General features: G+C 41.4%; 1 protein-coding gene across 13 annotated transcripts in view; it reads left to right on the top strand.

Moving 5' to 3' along the window:
• Positions 1 to 23,419, top strand: part of Nup54 (nuclear pore complex protein Nup54) — a 222,087-nt gene that overhangs the window by 157,045 nt on the left and 41,623 nt on the right. For all 13 annotated transcript variants that reach the window (XM_071695765.1, XM_071695763.1, XM_071695759.1 and 10 more), the window contains 3 exons: positions 8,065 to 8,215; positions 9,797 to 9,933; positions 23,138 to 23,211. In XM_071695765.1, coding sequence (XP_071551866.1) covers positions 8,065 to 8,215; positions 9,797 to 9,933; positions 23,138 to 23,211 — 362 coding nt within the window. The remainder of the gene's footprint in view (positions 1 to 8,064; positions 8,216 to 9,796; positions 9,934 to 23,137; positions 23,212 to 23,419) is intronic.

Here is a 23,419-nt window from a genome sequence, read left to right as displayed (position 1 = left end):
TGGACTCTTGAAGGTTATTTCCTCTTAGATGATAATCTGATCAAGGTCTCCTCTTTCACTGTGTCCCATCCAAATTATCTTTTATTTGCTCAGGTTGAATTTCATCACCCATACACTAGAGCATCTGTGAAGACTGCCAAGGTCCCCTTGTACGTACATGCAATCACTTCTTGGATGACATTTTTATTATCTGCAAAAGTAATATAGGTAGGAATCCATACATTCTGGCAGGTCATTCATATAAATCATAAAGAGTGACAGTTCTAGAGTAGAAACCTGAGGCACTCCACTGGTGACCTTCACCCATTTAGCAAAGACTCCCCTGGCTTGTATACTCCATTCCCTTCTACTGAGATACTCGTCTGTCCACCTGTAGAGTCTCTGCCGTTCATGTTTATTTAGGTGATTTACAAACTCCTGGCAGGAACGTCAATTATATGTTATGCTCACTGGTCAGGCTATCTTAATGTTATGGGATGAAGGCAAACACCAGGGTTAAATCTACATATAATACAAGAAATAATGATACAAGATAACAAAGCACATTAGTTGGGTACAAACACTTTCGTCAACACTTAACATTCATTATTCCAATTTTTTCATTCCGGGTAAGATTTCAGACCAGGAGATCTCTTTCCTTTATGACAAATTGACTATGAAAGCTTGATACAAGACACTTATTTGTTGGGCAATTCTATGCAAACTTATGATACATTTTTACAATCAGACCTGACACGACACAGTATAACATCATACAATCTAGGGTAGCGGTGGCTACGGGGTTTGAGACAAGGGAAGCCTACATTACCTTTCTGGGCATGGGACTGCTGAAGGAATCGGCTGCTAGACTGTCATCTGATCCTTTTATCTGAAGGAACAGCCAGACAGGAACAGCTAACCATGCCTTTACCCGCCACCTACGGCTCTGATAGGTCGGAATGACCACAATTACCCTTGATTGGTCAAAAGACTGATTGTCACGCCCTCATCCTGACATGATTGGCTGGAGGATGCCTAAGGTCCAGCCTTCATACTGTCTAACAGCCCAGCCCTGCATCTTTGATGACACAACCAGGATAGGTGGGTGAACTCTCCCAGATATGACCTTGTGGCTGACCCCGGGTCACTTAACCATGGGATCTGAGAAATAGTTAGTGACCGGTCGTGACATTCATTGCTAATCTTGGCCACCTGACTTGAGGTGTGTGAGATCGCAGGTACATATGGGACTGGTAGAGGAATCTCTTGGGACCTCCCAGGTCACCATATGGCTTACCTAAGCTTACAAATTCTCTATCATAAACACAATGAATACGCAGGTTCGTGATAACGAACGCACAGGTTCGTAACAGGTGCATTGACCAAACATGAGAATATCTCGTTTCATAATTTCTTATCCATGAAATTGAATGCTATTCTTATATTTGCTAGCAAACACTTAGTCTCCTTAACTCTTCTTTAGTAGGACATTGGCAACTCGTTAGAGAAAGTGTTGACTCTCAAGTCTTTCACACTCACACATTCCTGTAGCTTGTTTCTTGTGAGAGTATAATCATGTCAAGACCTTTCAGTGTGATCCCTCCTCATTACTTTGCAATGGGATGAACAGCAACCATGTATTAGAGCTACTTTAAACTTAGCCAAGCGTCCTCTTGGATGATCATGAAGTCTTTGGGGATCTTCACATTCACAGCCTGGGCAGGGCCTAGGCTCCTGGATTGGGTTGTTAGTCAACCAAATCTGTTGGAAGCTGTAACCCTCAGGCCCACCTAGCCCTCACAGCCTGGCTGTTCTGGTACACTATATAGGTATGTGTCCAGTGCACTCTTGTACTTCTTTACCGTGCATCACGTGCGGTTTCTGGTTGTAGATGGCAAGTTGTTGAAGTCTTGGGCCCTGGATGTTTAAGATGTTTTCTCTTTTTGTGCTCATGACACCTTGGGATTTCAGGGGTAGTAATTTAAAAGTCTTCCTTGCCTGTTGTGCCAGTAATGTGCAGACCATACCTTTTAAAAGGATTTTCCTGGTACATATGGTGATATACTTCTTTCTCACCTCAACTCTCATTTACCCTCTTTTTCAACCCTTGCACCTTTCTCTTGACCTCCTGCCACTTTCTCTTATAACTTTCCCAGTCATTTGCACTCCTTCCTTGTAAATATCATCCAAATGCCTCTTTTCTCTATCACTAACAACTTTACTTTATCATCACACCACTCACTACCCTTTCTCATGTGCCCACCTCCCACTTTTGGTCATGCCACATGCATATCTTGCACATGCCATCACTGCATCCTTAAATACATCTTATTCCTCAACCACTCCCCTCATGTCATTTCCTCTAACCTCTTGCCATTCTACACTCAGTCTCTGCTGGTATTTCTTCACACAAGTCTTCACACACTACCCCGACCTAAAACACCTTATATCTGCCACTCTTATCATCTAACACATTCAACAAACCTTCAAAATACTCACTCCATCTCCTTCTCACATCACCACTACTTGTTATTACCTCCCCATTGGCCCCCTTCACTGATGTTCCCATTTGTTCTCTTGTCTTACACACTTTATTTCCTCCTTCCAAAACATCTGTTTATTCTCCCTAAAATTTAATGATACTCTCTCACCCTAACTCTCATTTGCCCTCTTTTTCACCTGTTGCACCTTTCTCTTGACCTCCTACCTCTTTCTTTTATACATTTCCCGGTCATTTGCATTATTTCCCTGCAAAAATCGTCCAAATGTCTCTTCTCTTTCACTAATAATCTTACTTCTTCATTCCACCACTCACTATTATTTATTATTTATTATACTTTGTCGCTATCTCCCGCATCAGCGAGGTAGCGCAAGGAAACAGACGAAAGAATGGCAAAACCCACCCACATATATACATACACGTCCACACGCACATATACATACCTATACATCTCAACGTATACATATATATACACACACAGACTTATATGTATTTATTTATTTTGCTTTGTCGCTGTCTTCCGCGTTAGCAAGGTAGCGCAAGGAAACAGACAAAAGAATGGCCCTACCCACCCACATACACATGTATATACATACACGTCCACACCCGCAAATATACATACCTATACATCTCAATGTATACATATATATACCCACACAGACATATACATATATACCCATGTACATATTTCATTCTGTCAGCCTTTATTCATTCTCATCGCCACCCCGCTACACATAGAATAACAGCACCCTCCCCCCTCATGTGTGCGGGGTAGCGCTAGGAAAAGACAACAAAAGCCACATTCGTTCACACTCAGTCTCTAGCTGTCATGTAATAATGCACCGAAACCACAGCTCCCTTTCCACATCCAGGCCCCACAGAACTTTCCATGGTTTATGCCAGACGCTTCACATGCCCTGGTTTAATCCATTGACAGCACGTCGACCCCGGTATACCACATCGATCCAATTTACTCTATTCCTTGCACGCCTTTCACCCTCGTGCATGTTCAGGCCCCGATCACTCAAAATCTTTTTCACTCCATCTTTCCACCTCCAATTTGGTCTCCCACTTCTCCTCGTTCCCTCCACCTCTGACACATATATCCTCTTGGTCAATCTTTCCTCACTCATTCTCTCCATGTGACCAAACCATTTTAAAACACCCTCTTCTGCTCTCTCAACCACACTCTTTTTATTACCACACATCTCTCTTACCCCATTATTACTTACTCGATCAAACCACCTCACACCACATATTGTCCTCAAACATCTCATTTCCAGCACATCCACCCTCCTGCGCACAACTCTATCCATAGCCCACGCCTTGCAACCATACAACATTGTTGGAACCACTATTCCTTCAAACATACCCATTTTTGCTTTCCAAGATAATGTTTTCTACTTCCACACATTCTTCAAGGCTCCCAGGATTTTCGCCCCCTCCCCCACCCTATGATTCACTTCCGCTTAAATTGTTCCATCCGCTGCCAAATCCACTCCCAGATATCTAAAACACTTCACTTCCTACAGTTTTTCTCCATTCAAACTTACCACCAATTGACTTGACCCTCAACCCTACTGTACCTAATAACCTTACTGTTATTCACATTTACTCTCAACTTTCTTCTTTCACACACTTTACCAAACTCAGTCACCAGCTTCTGCAGTTTCTCACATGAATCAGCCACCAGCACTGTATCATCAGCGAACAACAACTGACTCACTTCCCAAGCTCTCTCATCCACAACAGACTGCATTCTTGCCCCTCTTTCCAAAACTCTTGCATTCACCTCCCTAACAACCCCATCCATAAACAAATTAAACAACCATGGAGACATCACACACCCCTGCCACAAACCTACATTCACTGAGAACCAGTCACTTTCCTCTCTTCCTACACGTACACATGCCTTACATCCTCGATAAAAACTTTTCACTGCTTCTAACAACTTGCCACCCACACCATATATTCATAATACCTTCCACAGAGCATCTCTATCAACTCTATCATATGCCTTCTCCAGATCCATAAATGCTACATACAAATCCATTTGCTTTTTCTAAGTATTTCTCACATACATTCTTCAAAGCAAACACCTGATCCACACATCCTTTACCACTTCTGAAACCACACTGCTCTTCCCCAATCTGATGCTCTGTACATGCCTTTACCCTCTCAATCAATACCAGAGAAGAGGTAGTAAAAGCTTTGCGGAAGATGAAAGCCGGCAAGGCAGCAGGTTTGGATGGTATTGCAGTGGAATTTATTAAAAAAGGGGGTGACTGTATTGTTGACTGGTTGGTAAGGTTATTTAATGTATGTATGACTCATGGTGAGGTGCCTGAGGATTGGCGGAATGCGTGCATAGTGCCATTGTACAAAGGCAAAGGGGATAAGAGTGAGTGCTCAAATTACAGAGGTATAAGTTTGTTGAGTATTCCTGGTAAATTATATGGGAGGGTATTGATTGAGAGGGTGAAGGCATGTACAGAGCATCAGATTGGGGAAGAGCAGTGTGGTTTCAGAAGTGGTAGAGGATGTGTCGATCAGGTGTTTGCTTTGAAGAATGTATGTGAGAAATACTTAGAAAAGCAAATGGATTTGTATGTAGCATTTATGGATCTGGAGAAGGCATATGATAGAGTTGATAGAGATGCTCTGTGGAAGGTATTAAGAATATATGGTGTGGGAGGCAAGTTGTTAGAAGCAGTGAAAAGTTTTTATCGAGGATGTAAGGCATGTGTACGTGTAGGAAGAGAGGAAAGTGATTGGTTCTCAGTGAATGTAGGTTTGCGGCAGGGGTGTGTGATGTCTCCATGGTTGTTTAATTTGTTTATGGATGGGGTTGTTAGGGAGGTAAATGCAAGAGTCCTGGAAAGAGGGGCAAGTATAAAGTCTGTTGGGGATGAGAGAGCTTGGGAAGTGAGTCAGTTGTTGTTCGCTGATGATACAGCGCTGGTGGCTGATTCATGTGAGAAACTGCAGAAGCTGGTGACTGAGTTTGGTAAAGTGTGTGGAAGAAGAAAGTTAAGAGTAAATGTGAATAAGAGCAAGGTTATTAGGTACAGTAGGGTTGAGGGTCAAGTCAATTGGGAGGTGAGTTTGAATGGAGAAGAACTGGAGGAAGTGAAGTGTTTTAGATATCTGGGAGTGGATCTGTCAGCGGATGGAACCATGGAAGCGGAAGTGGATCATAGGGTGGGGGAGGGGGCGAAAATTTGGGAGCCTTGAAGAATGTGTGGAAGTCGAGAACATTATCTCGGAAAGCAAAAATGGGTATGTTTGAAGGAATAGTGGTTCCAGCAATGTTGTATGGTTGCGAGGCGTGGGCTATGGATAGAGTTGTGCGCAGGAGGATGGATGTGCTGGAAATGAGATGTTTGAGGACAATGTGTGGTGTGAGGTGGTTTGATCGAGTAAGTAACGTAAGGGTAAGAGAGATGTGTGGAAATAACAAGAGCGTGGTTGAGAGAGCAGAAGAGGGTGTTTTGAAATGGTTTGGTCACATGGAGAGAATGAGTGAGGAAAGATTGACCAAGAGGATATATGTGTCGGAGGTGGAGGGAACGAGGAGAAGAGGGAGACCAAATTGGAGGTGGAAAGATGGAGTGAAAAAGATTTTGTGTGATCGGGGCCTGAACATGCAGGAGGGTGAAAGGAGGGCAAGGAATAGAGTGAATTGGAGCGATGTGGTATACAGGGGTTGACGTGCTGTCAGTGGATTGAATCAAGGCATGTGAAGCGTCTGGGGTAAACCATGGAAAGCTGTGTAGGTATGTATATTTGCGTGTGTGGACGTGTGTATGTACATGTGTATGGGGGGGGGCATTTCTTTCGTCTGTTTCCTTGCGCTACCTCGCAAACGCGGGAGACAGCGACAAAGTATAAAAAAAAAAAAAAAAATATATATATATATATATATATATATATATATATATATATATATATATATATATATATATATACACACACACACAGACACACATATATACACATGTACATAATTCATACTGTCTGCCCATCGCCACTCTGCCACACATGAAATGACAACCCCCTTCCCCCACACATGCGTGAGGTAGCGCTAGGAAATGACAGCAAAGGCCACATTCGTTCACACTCAGTCTCTAGCTGTCATATGTAATGCAACGAAACCAAACTCTGTCACAAAGTTCTGCACTCTCTAACTGTATCATTAGTGAACAATGATTGCCTCATTTCCCAAGCCCTCTCATCCCCAACAAACTGCATACTCACCCCTCTCTCCAAATCTCTTGCATTTATCTTCCCAACCACCCAATCCATAAACGAAGTGAACAGCCATGGTGACGTCACACACCCTTGTCACAGATTGACCTTCACAGGGAACCAGCAACTATCCCCTCTTCCTACTTGTACATATGTCTTATGCCCTTGATAAGAACTTCTCTGCTTCTCACAGCTTACCTCCAACTCATATTCTTAAGACCTTCCACAGAGCATCTCTATCAACCCTATCATATGCCCTATCCAGATCCATAAATGCCATGTACAAAATATCTTTTTCTAAGGATGTCTCACATACATTCTTCAAAGTAAACACCTGATCCATACATCCTCTACCACTTCTAAAACCACAGTTTTTCTATCTCTGATTCTCTGTACATGCCTTTACCCTCTTGATCAATGCCATATCATACAACATACTGGGTATGCTTAATAAACTTATACCTCTGTAGTTTGAACACTCACATTTATACTCTTTGCCTTTATACAGTGGCACTATACATGCATTCTGCCAGTCCTCACATACTTCATCATGATCCATACATACAATGAATATCCTTACCAACCAATCAACAACACAGTCACCCCTTTTCTTGATAAATTTAATTGCAATACCATCTTTCCAGTCTTTTGAGTGTATGCTCTCATTTTGAACACTGTTATGTAAAGTATAAAAGCTTTGATTAATTCTGCTACTCGTTGGTTTTAACATGAATCTTTTTAGGGTGTTCTCAGTACCTAATTTTATTTTTCTTGCTTTTACCAGTACAATTCCAGTACTAATATCTTTTAACAGTAATTAGTAGTATTATTTTTTACCTGCAAATTTATGTAGAAGAATAGTTTACAGTCTTTTTAAGTGGTGAATTATCAAAGTACTTATTCCTATTATATCTTATTTTACACAGTTCACATGACACCTTACCATTTCAGTTTGGTACTTTCACTAAAATTGTTACTCTTTACATGAATTTTTCAGCTTTCCGTTTTGGGTTTTATTTATCACTGAACTGGATAAGACTATCTTCATTCTTGGATAAACTTTTTACTACTGTAACTTCATTGTCATCCTTTTAGATCTCCTTTTTAACATCCTTAAACTTCTCTGCTCTTTCATTCTTCTCTTAACTGCTAATGAATATGCTTTCACTGATACCCATCATTCAAGACCTTAATTGCTTTCATCTTTTTTCTTTTAATTGAGAAAGAAAAGATATCCATGGATATTGCTTCATAGAATAATTGTCTGGCATTACTGTTTTGATATAATCTGAGTTGTTGTGGTAAATCAATCTTTTGATGACGAGTCTGCCTTTCAGGTTACTATGCTCCCAATATGCCTCCCGTAGAGTTCACACCAGAAAATCCATACTGCCGCTTCAAGGTAGTGTGTTATGCTAGGATTCCAAACTACCGTAATGAAAATGGTATTGTACAAATCATTATTGGAAAGCCCCCTTCAGAAGTAAAGTAAGTAATAATTGATTTGCAATAAATACTACTTTTTTCAATTTTTCTGACTGTTATGATTGTTATCTTTATATCTGCTTCAGGGGGTAGAGTAGATATACAGGTTATGGTCACTGTTTGGGAATAAACTGTTTTCAGTTGGGGTATGACCCATCAACACTACAGTAATTCATTTTTGCTGCATGTGACCTCAGTACATGATGGAGGTTCGGAGTACTCTGACTTGTATAACTGTTGTACTCACATTCTGTTTAAGATAGAATCTCAAGAACCGTGTTTGCTCATCATCTTGTTGTTATGTGCCCATAAGGGAGCAATGTTATCCTCAGAAACTGGGTATCCCAGCCTATTGCCAATTGTGAGTTGTTACTGGAGACTTTATACAGAATTTCCATAAAACTTGAATACCTCTATAAGTTGATCTATTGTAATTTATTTGTCTTGATTTTGTCCCTCAGCATTAGGTTTTAGAAGTAGGCTATTCAGTCCTTTGTTTTGTTGATAAGGGAAACTAATGTACGTGTCCTTGTATCTGTCATATTGAAAATAGTTGGAATTAATTGAAGCATATATTTATTAAAGGAACTTTAGATATTTCCTGTTTTTGCAAGTGTACAAGTCTCAGAAAACAGTTATGTATTAAGTAGTAGAAAAGATAACTGTGTTTGTGACTTTTCTTCTTTGACTTTTCCTTTCTGAATTACTGTTTCTCCTCTGATTTTTGGTTCAACCTTTGCTATTCTAAGGATGGACATTCAGGCAAGGGAACTTGGCATATCAGATGTGGGAAAACTCACCTCCTCCCAGCTTGCAGTCATCTTCCATTTGTTCTTGAAATCATTGCAAGTATAGTGTCAGTGAGGGAAAGCATTCTTTTCAACCAAAGGAAGTGCAACACATTCTCTTCATTCACTGATAAGTCTTTCATATGTCCAGACTATTTCAGCACATCATAGTGAGCTCTAAGTCAGACTGCACTTACTACTACACCCCTATTTTATGCTGTCAGTTCTTAAATCATCCTGCCAACACCACAAATAGTCCTCAAGCATTTCATTTCCAGCTGATCCACCTTTTCCTATCATTTACATTCAAGGCTCGAGACTCACATCCATAAAACACTCTCAAAACTATTATTCCTTTAGGCATACTTACCTTTGCCCTAACAGACACTTTCCCTAACAGACCTTTCCACCCACATGCTAGTTAACCCCTTTGATGTGCATTATGATTTTATGGGCTTTCCATATTGATCCTATTTCACCAATGAAAAATGAAAATACTGTTTTACTACTTTCCTTGCTCAAAAGACCTACAAGGTTACAAAATATGGTATTTGATTTCCTTAGAAAGTATTTTAAACTACAATTTTGTTTTTGTAGAATGGATACACTTCACCCCAAACTCATTTGTTAAGTCCACTTCTCATTTGATTTTTTTCTTTATAGGCATGTGCAAAAGGAAGGTAAGATCTGGCTTACACACAACTGGATAATACTGTAGGTTTTGAATGTTTTTACTTTGTTGTGTGATTACCAGTTTTAGTAATCACTGTTCTTTGTCAATATTCATTTCTTTCAGGCCCCACAAGCAACAAATTGTGTCAACCTTGACTCCAATGTTTGGTGGTGCTGAGGTAGTTGTTGATGAAATCTTTGCTGCTGAAGTCCCTGATAAAACAAATATTCGGCTGTATGTTCAGCAGACTCTCCCTAATGGTAATGAAATATCATTTGCAGGTATAGTCTATATATATCTATATCTATTTTATTATACTTAACTTTTACCTATGGGGATAGGGGAGAAAGAGTACTTCCCATGTATTCCCTGCGTGTCACAGAAGGCAGCTTAAAGGGGTGGGAGCGGGAGCTGGAAATCCTTTCCTCCAGTTTTTGCTTTTCCGAAAGAAGGAACAGAGGAGGGGGCTAAGTGAGGGTTTTCCCTCTTTATGTTACCTCACTAAAGCAGGAAATGGCAGGTATGTATGAAAAAATGTATTTTTTCTTATATATCTTTTTTTTTCATACTTGTTCACCATTTCTTGCATTGGTAAACTAGGCAGCACTGAGAACAGATAAAGAAATGGCCTCATTCACTCATCCACTCTCTGGTTGACATGTATGATTCACTGAAACTGCAGCACCATATCTCCAATCAGGTTCCATGGATCTTTCTGTGGTTTCCTCTGACCATGTCATAAACTCCGATTCCATCCATTGACAGCACATTGCTCCTTATAAACCACACCACTTCTCATTCACTTTATCCTGTGCAGTTCTTACACCCTCATCCATGTTTTGGCTCCAAGCACTTAGAACCTTTTGCAGTCCATCCTTCCATGTCAAATTTGTTCTTGTTTGTCTCCTTGTCCCCTCCATTTTTGACACTTATACAGATGTCCCTTGCCAATGAGTGAAGTTATGTTACTGGAAAAACTTATTTGTTTATTTATTTATTTATTATACTTAATTGCTGTTTCCTGCATCAGCAAGGTAGTGCCATGAAACAGACGAAGAATGGCCCATCCACTCATATACACATATCAACATATACATATGCAGACATTTATTCTTTTTATTCATCATCCTTTGTCGCTTCCCGCATTAGCAAGGTAGCGCAAGGAAACAGACGAAAGAATGGCCCAACCCACCCACATACACATGCATATACATACACATCCACACATGTACATACCTATACATTTCAACGTATACATATATATTTTTTTTTTTTTTTGCTTTGTCGCTGTCTCCCACGTTTGCGAGGCAGCACAAGGAAACAGACGAAAGAAATGGCCCAACCCACCCCCATACACATGTATATACATACGTCCACACACGCAAAATATACATACCTACACAGCTTTCCATGGTTTACCCCAGACGCTTCACATGCCCCAATTCAATCCACTGACAGCACGTCCACCCCGGTATACCACATCGCTCCAATTCACTCTATTCCTTGCCCTCCTTTCACCCTCCTGCATGTTCAGGCCCCGATCACACAAAATCTTTTTCACTCCATCTTTCCACCTCCAATTTGGTCTCCCTCTTCTCCTCGTTCCCTCCACCTCCGACACATATATCCTCTTGGTCAGTCTTTCCTCACTCATTCTCTCCATGTGCCCAAACCATTTCAAAACACCCTCTTCTGCTCTCTCAACCACGCTCTTTTTATTTCCACACATCTGTCTTACCCTTACGTTACTTACTCGATCAAACCACCTCACACCACACATTGTCCTCAAACATCTCATTTCCAGCACATCCATCCTCCTGCGCACAACTCTATCCATAGCCCACGCCTCGCAACCATACAACATTGTTGGAACCACTATTCCTTCAAACATACCCATTTTTGCTTTCCGAGATAATGTTCTCGACTTCCACACATTCTTCAAGGCTCCCAGAATTTTCGCCCCCTCCCCCACCCTATGATCCACTTCCGCTTCCATGGTTCCATCCGCTGCCAGATCCACTCCCAGACATCTAAAACACTTCACTTCCTCCAGTTTTTCTCCATTCAAACTCACCTCCCAATTGACTTGACCCTCAACCCTACTGTACCTAATAACCTTGCTCTTATTCACATTTACTCTTAACTTTCTTCTTTCACACACTTTACCAAACTCAGTCACCAGCTTCTGCAGTTTCTCACATGAATCAGCCACCAGTGCTGTATCATCAGCGAACAACAACTGACTCACTTCCCAAGCTCTCTCATCCCCAACAGACTTCATACTTGCCCCTCTTTCCAAAACTCTTGCATTCACCTCCCTAACAACCCCATCCATAAACAAATTAAACAACCATGGAGACATCACACACCCCTGCCGCAAACCTACATTCACTGAGAACCAATCACTTTCCTCTCTTCCTACACGTACACATGCCTTACATCCTCGATATATATATACATACATATATTTTTTTTTTTTTTTTTTTTTTTTTTTTTTTTTATACTTTGTCGCTGTCTCCCGCGTTTGCGAGGTAGCGCAAGGAAACAGACGAAAGAAATGGCCCAACCCCCCCCCCATACACATGTACATACACACGTCCACACACGCAAATATACATACCTACACAGCTTTCCATGGTTTACCCCAGACGCTTCACATGCCTTGCTTCAATCCACTGACAGCACGTCAACCCCGGTATACCACATGAATCCAATTCACTCTATTTCTTGCCCTCCTTTCACCCTCCTGCATGTTCAGGCCCCGATCACACAAAATCTTTTTCACTCCATCTTTCCACCTCCAATTTGGTCTCCCTCTTCTCCTCGTTCCCTCCACCTCCGACACATATATCCTCTTGGTCAATCTCTCCTCACTCATTCTCTCCATGTGCCCAAACCATTTCAAAACACCCTCTTCTGCTCTCTCAACCACGCTCTTTTTATTTCCACACATCTCTCTTACCCTTACGTTACTTACTCGATCAAACCACCTCACACCACACATTGTCCTCAAACATCTCATTTCCAGCACATCCATCCTCCTGCGCACATCTCTATCCATAGCCCACGCCTCGCAACCATACAACATTGTTGGAACTACTATTCCCTCAAACATACCCATTTTTGCTTTCCGAGATAATGTTCTCGACTTCCACACATTTTTCAAGGCTCCCAAAATTTTCGCCCCCTCCCCCACCCTATGATCCACTTCCGCTTCCATGGTTCCATCCGCTGACAGATCCACTCCCAGATATCTAAAACACTTCACTTCCTCCAGTTTTTCTCCATTCAAACTCACCTCCCAATTGACTTGACCCTCACCCCTACTGTACCTAATAACCTTGCTCTTATTCACATTTACTCTCAACTTTCTTCTTCCACACACTTTACCAAACTCAGTCACCAGCTTCTGCAGTTTCTCACATGAATCAGCCACCAGCGCTGTATCATCAGCGAACAACAACTGACTCACTTCCCAAGCTCTCTCATCCCCAACAGACTTCATACTTGCCCCTCTTTCCAGGACTCTTGCATTTACCTCCCTTACAACCCCATCCATAAACAAATTAAACAACCATGGAGACATCACACACCCCTGCCGCAAACCTACATTCACTGAGAACCAATCACTTTCCTCTCTTCCTACACGTACACATGCCTTACATCCTCGATAAAAACTTTTCACTGCTTCTAACAACTTGCCTCCCACACCATATATTCTTAATACCTTCCACAGAGCATCTCTATCAACTCTATCATATGCCTTCTCCAGATCCATAAATGCTACATACAAATCCATTTGCTTTTCTAAGTATTTCTCACATACATTCTTCAAAGCAAACACCTGATCCACACATCCTCTACCACTTCTGAAACCACACTGCTCTTCCCCAATCTGATGCTCTGTACATGCCTTCACCCTCTCAATCAATACCCTCCCATACAATTTACCAGGAATACTCAACAAACTTATACCTCTGTAATTTGAGCACTCACTCTTATCCCCTTTGCCTTTGTACAATGGCACTATGCACGCATTCCGCCAATCCTCAGGCACCTCACCATGAGTCATACATACATTAAATAACCTTACCAACCAGTCAACAATACAGTCACCCCCTTTTTTTAATAAATATATATATATATATATATATATATATATATATATATATATATATATATATATATATCGAAATAATGCTCAAAATCTTTTTCACTCCATCGTTCCACCTCCAATTTGGTCTCCCACTTCTCGTTCCCTCCACCTCTGACATATATATCCTCTTTGTGAATCTTTCCTCTCTCATTTGTGAATCTTTCCTCTCTCATTCTCTCTATGTAACCAAACCATTTCAATACACCCTCTTGTACTCTCTCAACCACACTCTTTTTATTACCACACATCTCTTTTACCCTTTCATTACTTTCTCGATCAAACTACCTCACACCACATATTGGCATCAATCATTTCATTTCCAATACATCCACCTTGCAACCATATAACATTGTTGGAACTACTACTCCTTCAAACGTACTGATTTTTGCTCTGTGAGATAATGTTCTCCCCTTCCGCACATTTTTTATGGCTCTCAGAACCTTTGCCCCTCCCCCACCTTGTGACTCACTTCTGCTTCCATGGTTCCATCTGCTGCCAAGTCCACTCCCAGATATCTAAAACACTTCACTTCCTCCGATTTTTCTCCATTCATACTTACATCCCAATTTACTTGTCCCTCAACCCTCCTGAACCTAATAACCTTGCTCTTATTCACTTTTACTCTCAACTTGCTCCTTTCACACACTTTTCCAAACTCAGTCACCAACCTCTGCAGTTTCTCACCCGAATCAACCACCAGAACTGTATCATCAGCGAACAACAACTGACTCACTTCCCAGGCCCTCTCATCCACAAGAGACTGCATACTTGCCCCTCTCTCCAAAACTCTTCCATTTACCTCCCTAACCACCCCATCCATTAACAAGTTAAACAACCATAGGGACATGACACACCACCTGCCACAGACCGACATTCAGTGGGAACCATTCACTCTCTCTTTCTAATCGTACACATGCCTTACATCCTTGGTAAAAAATTTTCACTTCTTCTAGCAACTTGCCTCCCGCACCATATACTCTTAAAACCTTCCACAATACATCTCTATCAACCCTATCATATGCCTTCTCCAGATCCATAAATGCTACATACAAATCTATATGTTTTTCTAAGTATTTCTCACATACATTCTTGAAAGCAAACACCTGATCCACACATCCTCTTCCACTTCTGAAACCACACTGCTCTTCCCCAGTCTGATGCTCTGTACATAGGAAAAACCTGTGGTTGGCAAAATTGTGTTTGGCAGGGTACAGAGTTTATGTGAAATGGAGGTTAGGGTAAGAACCCTAGAGAAATATATATTAAGTTCTTTGAGGACCTCTGGTTAAGAATAAGCATGGTTTACTTCAAAAATATGTTTATTCTATAAGAAATATACACAAAACTGTAACATATTCATATAATGGCAATATGTCACTAGTGATGCTGCACCACCATACTTGTACAAAGTACCCAACCAAACATGCTGCACAAAAGCCTGCATCTCAGTTATGACACTTCTCTGACCTCTCCCTAAAGATTATAGTCTGTTGGTGGTGCTATGGAAACTGTGGATACTTAAATCCTGATGCCATGGTTGTTAAAATGATATACCATATTTTAAATGTTTATACTCAATACATTATTCAAAGTGTTTTTACTCAGAAGTGTGGCAGGCAATGGACCTTTGTACTCTCTTTTTCAGCCTTTCCAAAGTCATTCTCTCCATATGCCCTAACAATTTCATTACTCTCTATTCAGGTCATTAATTTTTTTCATGCTTGATTGTCATTTCTCATGTAAATGAGGTAGTGCCATGAGTAGATGAAGAAATGCCACATCCAGTCTCTAGCTGTCATGTATAATGTACTGAAACCACAGCTCCCTATCCACAACCAGGCCCCATTGACTTTTCCATTGGTTACCCTGGATGCTTCTCATGCCCAGGTTCAATCCATTGACAGCACGTTGACCCCAGTATACCACATTGTTCCAAATTCATTCTATCCTGTGCATGCCTTTCAGCCTCCTGCATGTTCAGGCCCCAGTCCCTCTGGATCTTTTTGCTCCATCCTTCCATCTAAATTGGTCTCCTTGTTCTTGTTCCCTCCACGTTTGACACTTATCTCTTCTTTTGTCAACCTTTCCTCTCCTATTCTTTCCATATGTCCAAACCATTTCAGCACACCCCTTTCTGCTCTCTCACCCACATGCTTTTTATATCCACACATCTCTCGTACCGTTTCATTACTTACTCGATCAAACTACCTCACTCCATATATTTTCCTCAAACTTCTCAGTTCCAGCACATCCACCATAACAACCCTATATATAGCCCATGCCTGCAATCATAGAATATTGTTGAACTACTATTCCTTCAAGCATACCCATTTTTGCTGTGCGAGATAAATGTTCTCGTCTTTCCTCACATTTTTTCATTGCTTCCAGAACATTTCCTTCCCATCCCCACCCTGTGATTCCACTTCCACTTCCATGGTTTCTATTTGTTGCTAAGTCCACTCTCAATATTTCTAAAACACCTCACTTCCACCAATTTTTCTCCATTCGACTCTCATCCAACTGACTTGTCCCTCAGACCTGCTGAACCTAATGGCCTGCCTTATTCACATTTACTCTTCAACTTTCTTCTTTGACATGCTTTTCCAAACTCAGTACCACTTCTGCAGATTCTACTCGAATCATGAATCAGTGCCATATAATTGGCAAACAACCACTGACTCACTTCTCCAGGCTGTCTCATCCCAACAGACTTCATACTCTGCCCCTCTCTCTCAAATTTTTGCATTTACCTCCCTAACCACCCTATCCATAAACAGATTAAACAACCATGGGGACTTCACACATCCTGCTGCAAAAAGATTTTTCTCAAGAATTCATTGATTAAAAGTTATTGACAAAATATTTTTTATATTTTTTTTATTTATTATACTTTGTCGCTGTCATCCCGACGTTTGCGAGGTAGCCAAGGAAACAGACGAAAGTAATGGCCCAACCCCCCCCCATACACATGTAATACCACGTCCACACACAGCAAATAACATACCTACACAGCTTTCCATGGTTTAACCCCAGACGCTTCACATGCCTGATTCAATCCACTGACAGCACGTCCACCCGGTATACCACATCGCTCCAATTCAACTCTATTTCCTTGCCCTCCTTTCACCCTCCTGCATGTCAGGCCCCGATACAATACAAAATTTTGTTTCAGTCCATCTTTCCACCTCCAATTTGGTCTCCCTCTTCTCCTCGTTCCCTCCACCTCCGACACATATATCCCTTGGTCAAATCTCTCCTCACTCATTCTCTCCATGTGCCCAAACCACTTTCAAAACACCCTCTTCTGCTCTCTCAACCACGCTCTTTTTATTTCCACACATCTCTCTTACCCTTACGTTACTTACTCGATCAAACCACCTCACACCACACATTGTCCTCAAACATCTCATTTCCAGCACATCCATCCTCCTGCGCACATCTCTATCCATAGCCCACGCCTCGCAACCATACAACATTGTTGGAACCACTATTCCCTTCAAACATACCCATTTTTGCTTTCCGAGATAATGTTCTCGACTTCCACACATTTCTTCAAGGCTCCCAAATTTTCGCCCCCTCCCCCACCCTATGATCCACTTCCGCTTCCATGGTTCCATCCGCTGACAGATCCACTCCCAGATATCTAAAACACTTCACTTCCTCCAGTTTTTCTCCATTCAAACTCACCTCCCAATTGACTTGACCCTCACCCCTACTGTACCTAATAACCTTGCTCTTATTCACATTTACTCTCAACTTTCTTCTTCCACACACTTTACCAAACTCAGTCACCAGCTTCTGCAGTTTCTCACATGAATCAGCCACCAGCGCTGTATCATCAGCGAACAACAACTGACTCACTTCCCAAGCTCTCTCATCCCCAACAGACTTCATACTTGCCCCTCTTTCCAGGACTCTTGCATTTACCTCCCTTACAACCCCATCCATAAACAAATTAAACAACCATGGAGACATCACACACCCCTGCCGCAAACCTACATTCACTGAGAACCAATCACTTTCCTCTCTTCCTACACGTACACATGCCTTACATCCTCGATAAAAACTTTTCACTGCTTCTAACAACTTGCCTCCCACACCATATATTCTTAATACCTTCCACAGAGCATCTCTATCAACTCTATCATATGCCTTCTCCAGATCCATAAATGCTACATACAAATCCATTTGCTTTTCTAAGTATTTCTCACATACATTCTTCAAAGCAAACACCTGATCCACACATCCTCTACTACCACTTCTGAAACCACACTGCTCTTCCCCAATCTGTATGCTCTGTACATGCCTTCACCCTCTCAATCAAAACCCTCCCATACAATTTACCAGGAATACTCAACAAACTTATACCTCTGTAATTTGAGCACTCCCCTCTTATCCCCTTTGCCTTTGTACAATGGCACTAGGGCACCATCCGCCAATCCTCGGGGCACCTCCCCCATAAAGTCATACATACTTTAAAAAAACCCTTTAAAACCACCACCCAACAAAAACAGTCCAACCCCTTTTTTATAAATATATTATATAATATATATATATAATATATATTAATAAAATATATAAAATCGAAAAATGCCCCAAACCCTTTTCATTTCCTCTTTCCCACTCAATTGGCCCACTTCGTTCCCTCCACCTCGAAAATAAAAAATCCTCTTTGAATTTTTTCCTCTCTCTTTTGTGAATCTTTCCCTCTCATTCTCTCATGAACCAACCATTTCAATACACCCTTGTACACTCTAAACCCACACTCTTTTTTTTTTACCACACATCTCTTTACCCTTCCATATTTCCGTCAAACTACTCCACCACAAAATTTGGCCCTCAATCTTTTCCTTTTCCCCAATACATCACCTGCAACCATATAACATTGATGGAACACTACTCCCTTCAAACGACTGATTTTTGCTCTGTGAGATAATGTTCTCCCCTCCCGCAACATTTTTTATGGCTCTAGAACCTTTGCCCCCCCACCTTGTGACTCATTTTCTGTTTCCCCATGTTCCTCTCCCTCCCCAAGTTCCCTCCCAAAATCTAAAACATTTCCCACTTCCTCCGATTTTTCTCCATACATACTTACACCCCCATTTCTTGTCCAAACCCTCCTGAATCTAAAAACCTTCCCCTTATTCACTTTTACCTCAACTTCTCCTTTCACCCACTTTTCCAAACTCAGCCCCCAAACCTCTGCAGTTTTTCACCCGGGAATCACCACCAACTGTATCATCAGCGAACAACAACTGACTCACTTCCCAGGCCCTCTCATCCACAAGAGACTGCATACTTGCCCCTCTCTCCAAAACTCTTCCATTTACCTCCCTAACCACCCCATCCATTAACAAGTTAAACAACCATAGGGACATGACACACCACCTGCCACAGACCGACATTCACTGGGAACCATTCACTCTCTCTTTCTAATCGTACACATGCCTTACATCCTTGGTAAAAAATTTTCACTTCTTCTAGCAACTTGCCTCCCACACCATATACTCTTAAAACCTTCCACAATGCATCTCTATCAACCCTATCATATGCCTTCTCCAGATCCATAAATGCTACATACAAATCTATATGTTTTCCTAAGTATTTCTCACATACATTCTTGAAAGCAAACACCTGATCCACACATCCTCTTCCACTGCTGAAACCACACTGCTCTTCCCCAGTCTGATGCTCTGTACATAGGAAAAACCTGTGGTTGGCAAAATTGTGTTTGGCAGGGTACAGAGTTTATGTGAAATGGAGGTTAGGGTAAGAACCCTAGAGAAATATATATTAAGTTCTTTGAGGACCTCTGGTTAAGAATAAGCATGGTTTACTTCAAAAATATGTTTATTCTATAAGAAATATACACAAAACTGTAACATATTCATATAATGGCAATATGTCACTAGTGATGCTGCACCACCATACTTGTACAAAGTACCCAACCAAACATGCTGCACAAAAGCCTGCATCTCAGTTATGACACTTCTCTGACCTCTCCCTAAAAATGATAGTCTGTTGGTGGTGCTATGGAAACTGTGGATACTTAAATCCTGATGCCATGGTTGTTAAAATGATATACATTATTTTAAATGTTTATACTCAATACATTATTCAAAGTGTTTTTACTCAGAAGTGTGGCAGGCAATGGACCTTTGTACTCTCTTTTTCAGCCTTTCCAAAATCATTCTCTCCATATGCCCTAACAATTTCATTACTCTCTATTCAGGTCATTAATTTTTTTCATGCTTGATTGTCATTTCTCATGTAAATGAGGTAGTGCCATGAGTAGATGAAGAAATGCCACATCCAGTCTCTAGCTGTCATGTGTAATGTACTGAAACCACAGCTCCCTATCCACAACCAGGCCCCATTGACTTTTCCATTGGTTACCCTGGATGCTTCTCATGCCCAGGTTCAATCCATTGACAGCACGTTGACCCCAGTATACCACATTGTTCCAATTCATTCTATCCTGTGCATGCCTTTCAGCCTCCTGCATGTTCAGGCCCCAGTCCCTCTGAATCTTTTTGCTCCATCCTTCCATCTAAATTGGTCTCCTTGTTCTTGTTCCCTCCACGTTTGACACTTATCTCTTCTTTTGTCAACCTTTCCTCTCCTATTCTTTCCATATGTCCAAACCATTTCAGCACACCCCTTTCTGCTCTCTCACCCACATGCTTTTTATATCCACACATCTCTCGTACCGTTTCATTACTTACTCGATCAAACTACCTCACTCCATATATTTTCCTCAAACTTCTCAGTTCCAGCACATCCACCATACAACCCTATATATAGCCCATGCCTTGCAATCATAGAATATTGTTGGAACTACTATTCCTTCAAGCACACCCATTTTTGCTGTGCAAGATAATGTTCTCTCTTTCCTCACATTCTTCATTGCTTCCAGAACATTTCCCCTCCCCACCCTGTGATTCACTTCCACTTCTCTGGTTCTATTTGTTGCTAAGTCCACTCTCAGATTTCTAAAACACCTCACTTCCTCCAATTTTTTCTCCTTTCTGACTCTCATCCCAACTGACTTGTCCCTCAGCCCTGCTGAACCTAATGGCCTTGCACTTATTCACATTTACTCTCAACTTTCTTCTTTGACATGCTTTTCCAAACTCGGTTACCAACTTCTGCAGATTCTTACTCGAATCAGTGAATCAGTGCCATATAATTGGCAAACAACAACTGACTCACTTTCCAGGCTGTCTCATCCCAACAGACTGCATACTTGCCCCTCTCTTCATAATTTTTGCATTTACCTCCTAACCACCCTATCCATAAACAGATTAAACAACCATGGGGACTTCACACATCCCTGCTGCAAAAAGATTTTCTCAAGAATTCATTGATTAAAAAGTTATTGACAAAATTGTTTATATTTTTTTTTATTTATTATACTTTGTCGCTGTCTCCCACGTTTGCGAGGTAGCACAAGGAAACAGACGAAAGTAATGGCCCAACCCCCCCCATACACATGTATATACATACGTCCACACACGCAAATATACATACCTACACAGCTTTCCATGGTTTACCCCAGACGCTTCACATGCCCTGATTCAATCCACTGACAGCACGTCCACCCCGGTATACCACATCGCTCCAATTCACTCTATTCCTTGCCCTCCTTTCACCCTCCTGCATGTTCAGGCCCCGATCACACAAAATCTGTTTCAGTCCATCTTTCCACCTCCAATTTGGTCTCCCTCTTCTCCTCGTTCCCTCCACCTCCGACACATATATCCTCTTGGTCAATCTTTCCTCACTCATTCTCTCCATGTGCCCAAACCACTTCAAAACACCCTCTTCTGCTCTCTCAACCACGCTCTTTTTATTTCCACACATCTCTCTTACCCTTACGTTACTCACTCGATCAAACCACCTCACACCACACATTGTCCTCAAACATCTCATTTCCAGCACATCCATCCTCCTGCGCACAACTCTATCCATAGCCCACGCCTCGCAACCATACAACATTGTTGGAACCACTATTCCTTCAAACATACCCATTTTTGCTTTCCGAGATAATGTTCTCGACTTCCACACATTCTTCAAGGCCCCCAGAATTTTCGCCCCCTCCCCCACCCTATGATCCACTTCTGCTTCCATGGTTCCATCCGCTGCCAGATCCACTCCCAGATATCTAAAACACTTCACTTCCTCCAGTTTTTCTCCATTCAAACTCACCTCCCAATTGACTTGACCCTCAACCCTACTGTACCTAATAACCTTGCTCTTATTCACATTTACTCTTAACTTTCTTCTTCCACACACTTTACCAAACTCAGTCACCAGCTTCTGCAGTTTCTCACATGAATCAGCCACCAGCGCTGTATCATCAGCGAACAACAACTGACTCACTTCCCAAGCTCTCTCATCCCCAACAGACTTCATACTTGCCCCTCTTTCCAAAACTCTTGCATTTACCTCTCTAACAACCCCATCCATAAACAAATTAAACAACCATGGAGACATCACACACCCCTGCCACAAACCTACATTCACTGAGAACCAATCACTTTCCTCTCTTCCTACACGTACACATGCCTTACATCCTCGATAAAAACTTTTCACTGCTTCTAACAACTTTCCTCCCACACCATATATTCTTAATACCTTCCACAGAGCATCTCTATCAACTCTATCATATGCCTTCTCCAGATCCATAAATGCTACATACAAATCCATTTGCTTTTCTAAGTATTTCTCACATACATTCGTCAAAGCAAACACCTGATCCACACATCCTCTACCACTTCTGAAACCACACTGCTCTTCCCCAATCTGATGCTCTGTACATGCCTTCACCCTCTCAATCAATACCCTCCCATATAATTTACCAGGAATACTCAACAAACTTATACCTCTGTAATTTGAGCACTCACTCTTATCCCCTTTGCCTTTGTACAATGGCACTATGCACGCATTCCGCCAATCCTCAGGCACCTCACCATGAGTCATACATACATTAAATAACCTTACCAACCAGTCAACAATACAGTCACCCCCTTTTTTAATAAATTCCACTGCAATACCATCCAAACCTGCTGCCTTGCCGGCTTTCATCTTCCGCAAAGCTTTCACTACCTCTTCTCTGTTTACCAAATCATTTTCCCTAACCCTCTCACTTTGCACACCACCTCGACCAAAACACCCTATATCTGCCACTCTATCATCAAACACATTCAACAAACCTTCAAAATACTCACTCCATCTCCTTCTCACATCACCACTAATTGTTTATGTGATTTGAAATATACATGTACCAATTTACAGTAATGTTACAGGAGAGAAGCAACGAGCAGCTGCTGCTGATGTCTCTCGCTACATGATGGGGCCAATAAATACTCAGACATTAAAGGTGAGTTATTGGGAGGTGTTAACACCATAGAATACTTGTCTTTCAGGTCTTTATTTGTAAATTTTGAGTGTGGATTGAATTTGATATTGATTTGTTATATTTTGGTTAATATAAAGTACATTAAAGTAGTTTGTTAGCCTTCATTTGCTGCAGATCTACTGAATTGGATGTGTGGAAGAGGAAAGAAAAGTAATTAAGATTCATTGAC

Source organism: Panulirus ornatus, chromosome 58 (genome assembly GCF_036320965.1).
Source record: "Panulirus ornatus isolate Po-2019 chromosome 58, ASM3632096v1, whole genome shotgun sequence".
NCBI lineage: Eukaryota > Metazoa > Arthropoda > Malacostraca > Decapoda > Palinuridae > Panulirus > Panulirus ornatus.
The sequence above is the reverse complement of the archived record's forward strand: the minus strand, read 5'-3'. Positions and strand labels throughout refer to the sequence as shown.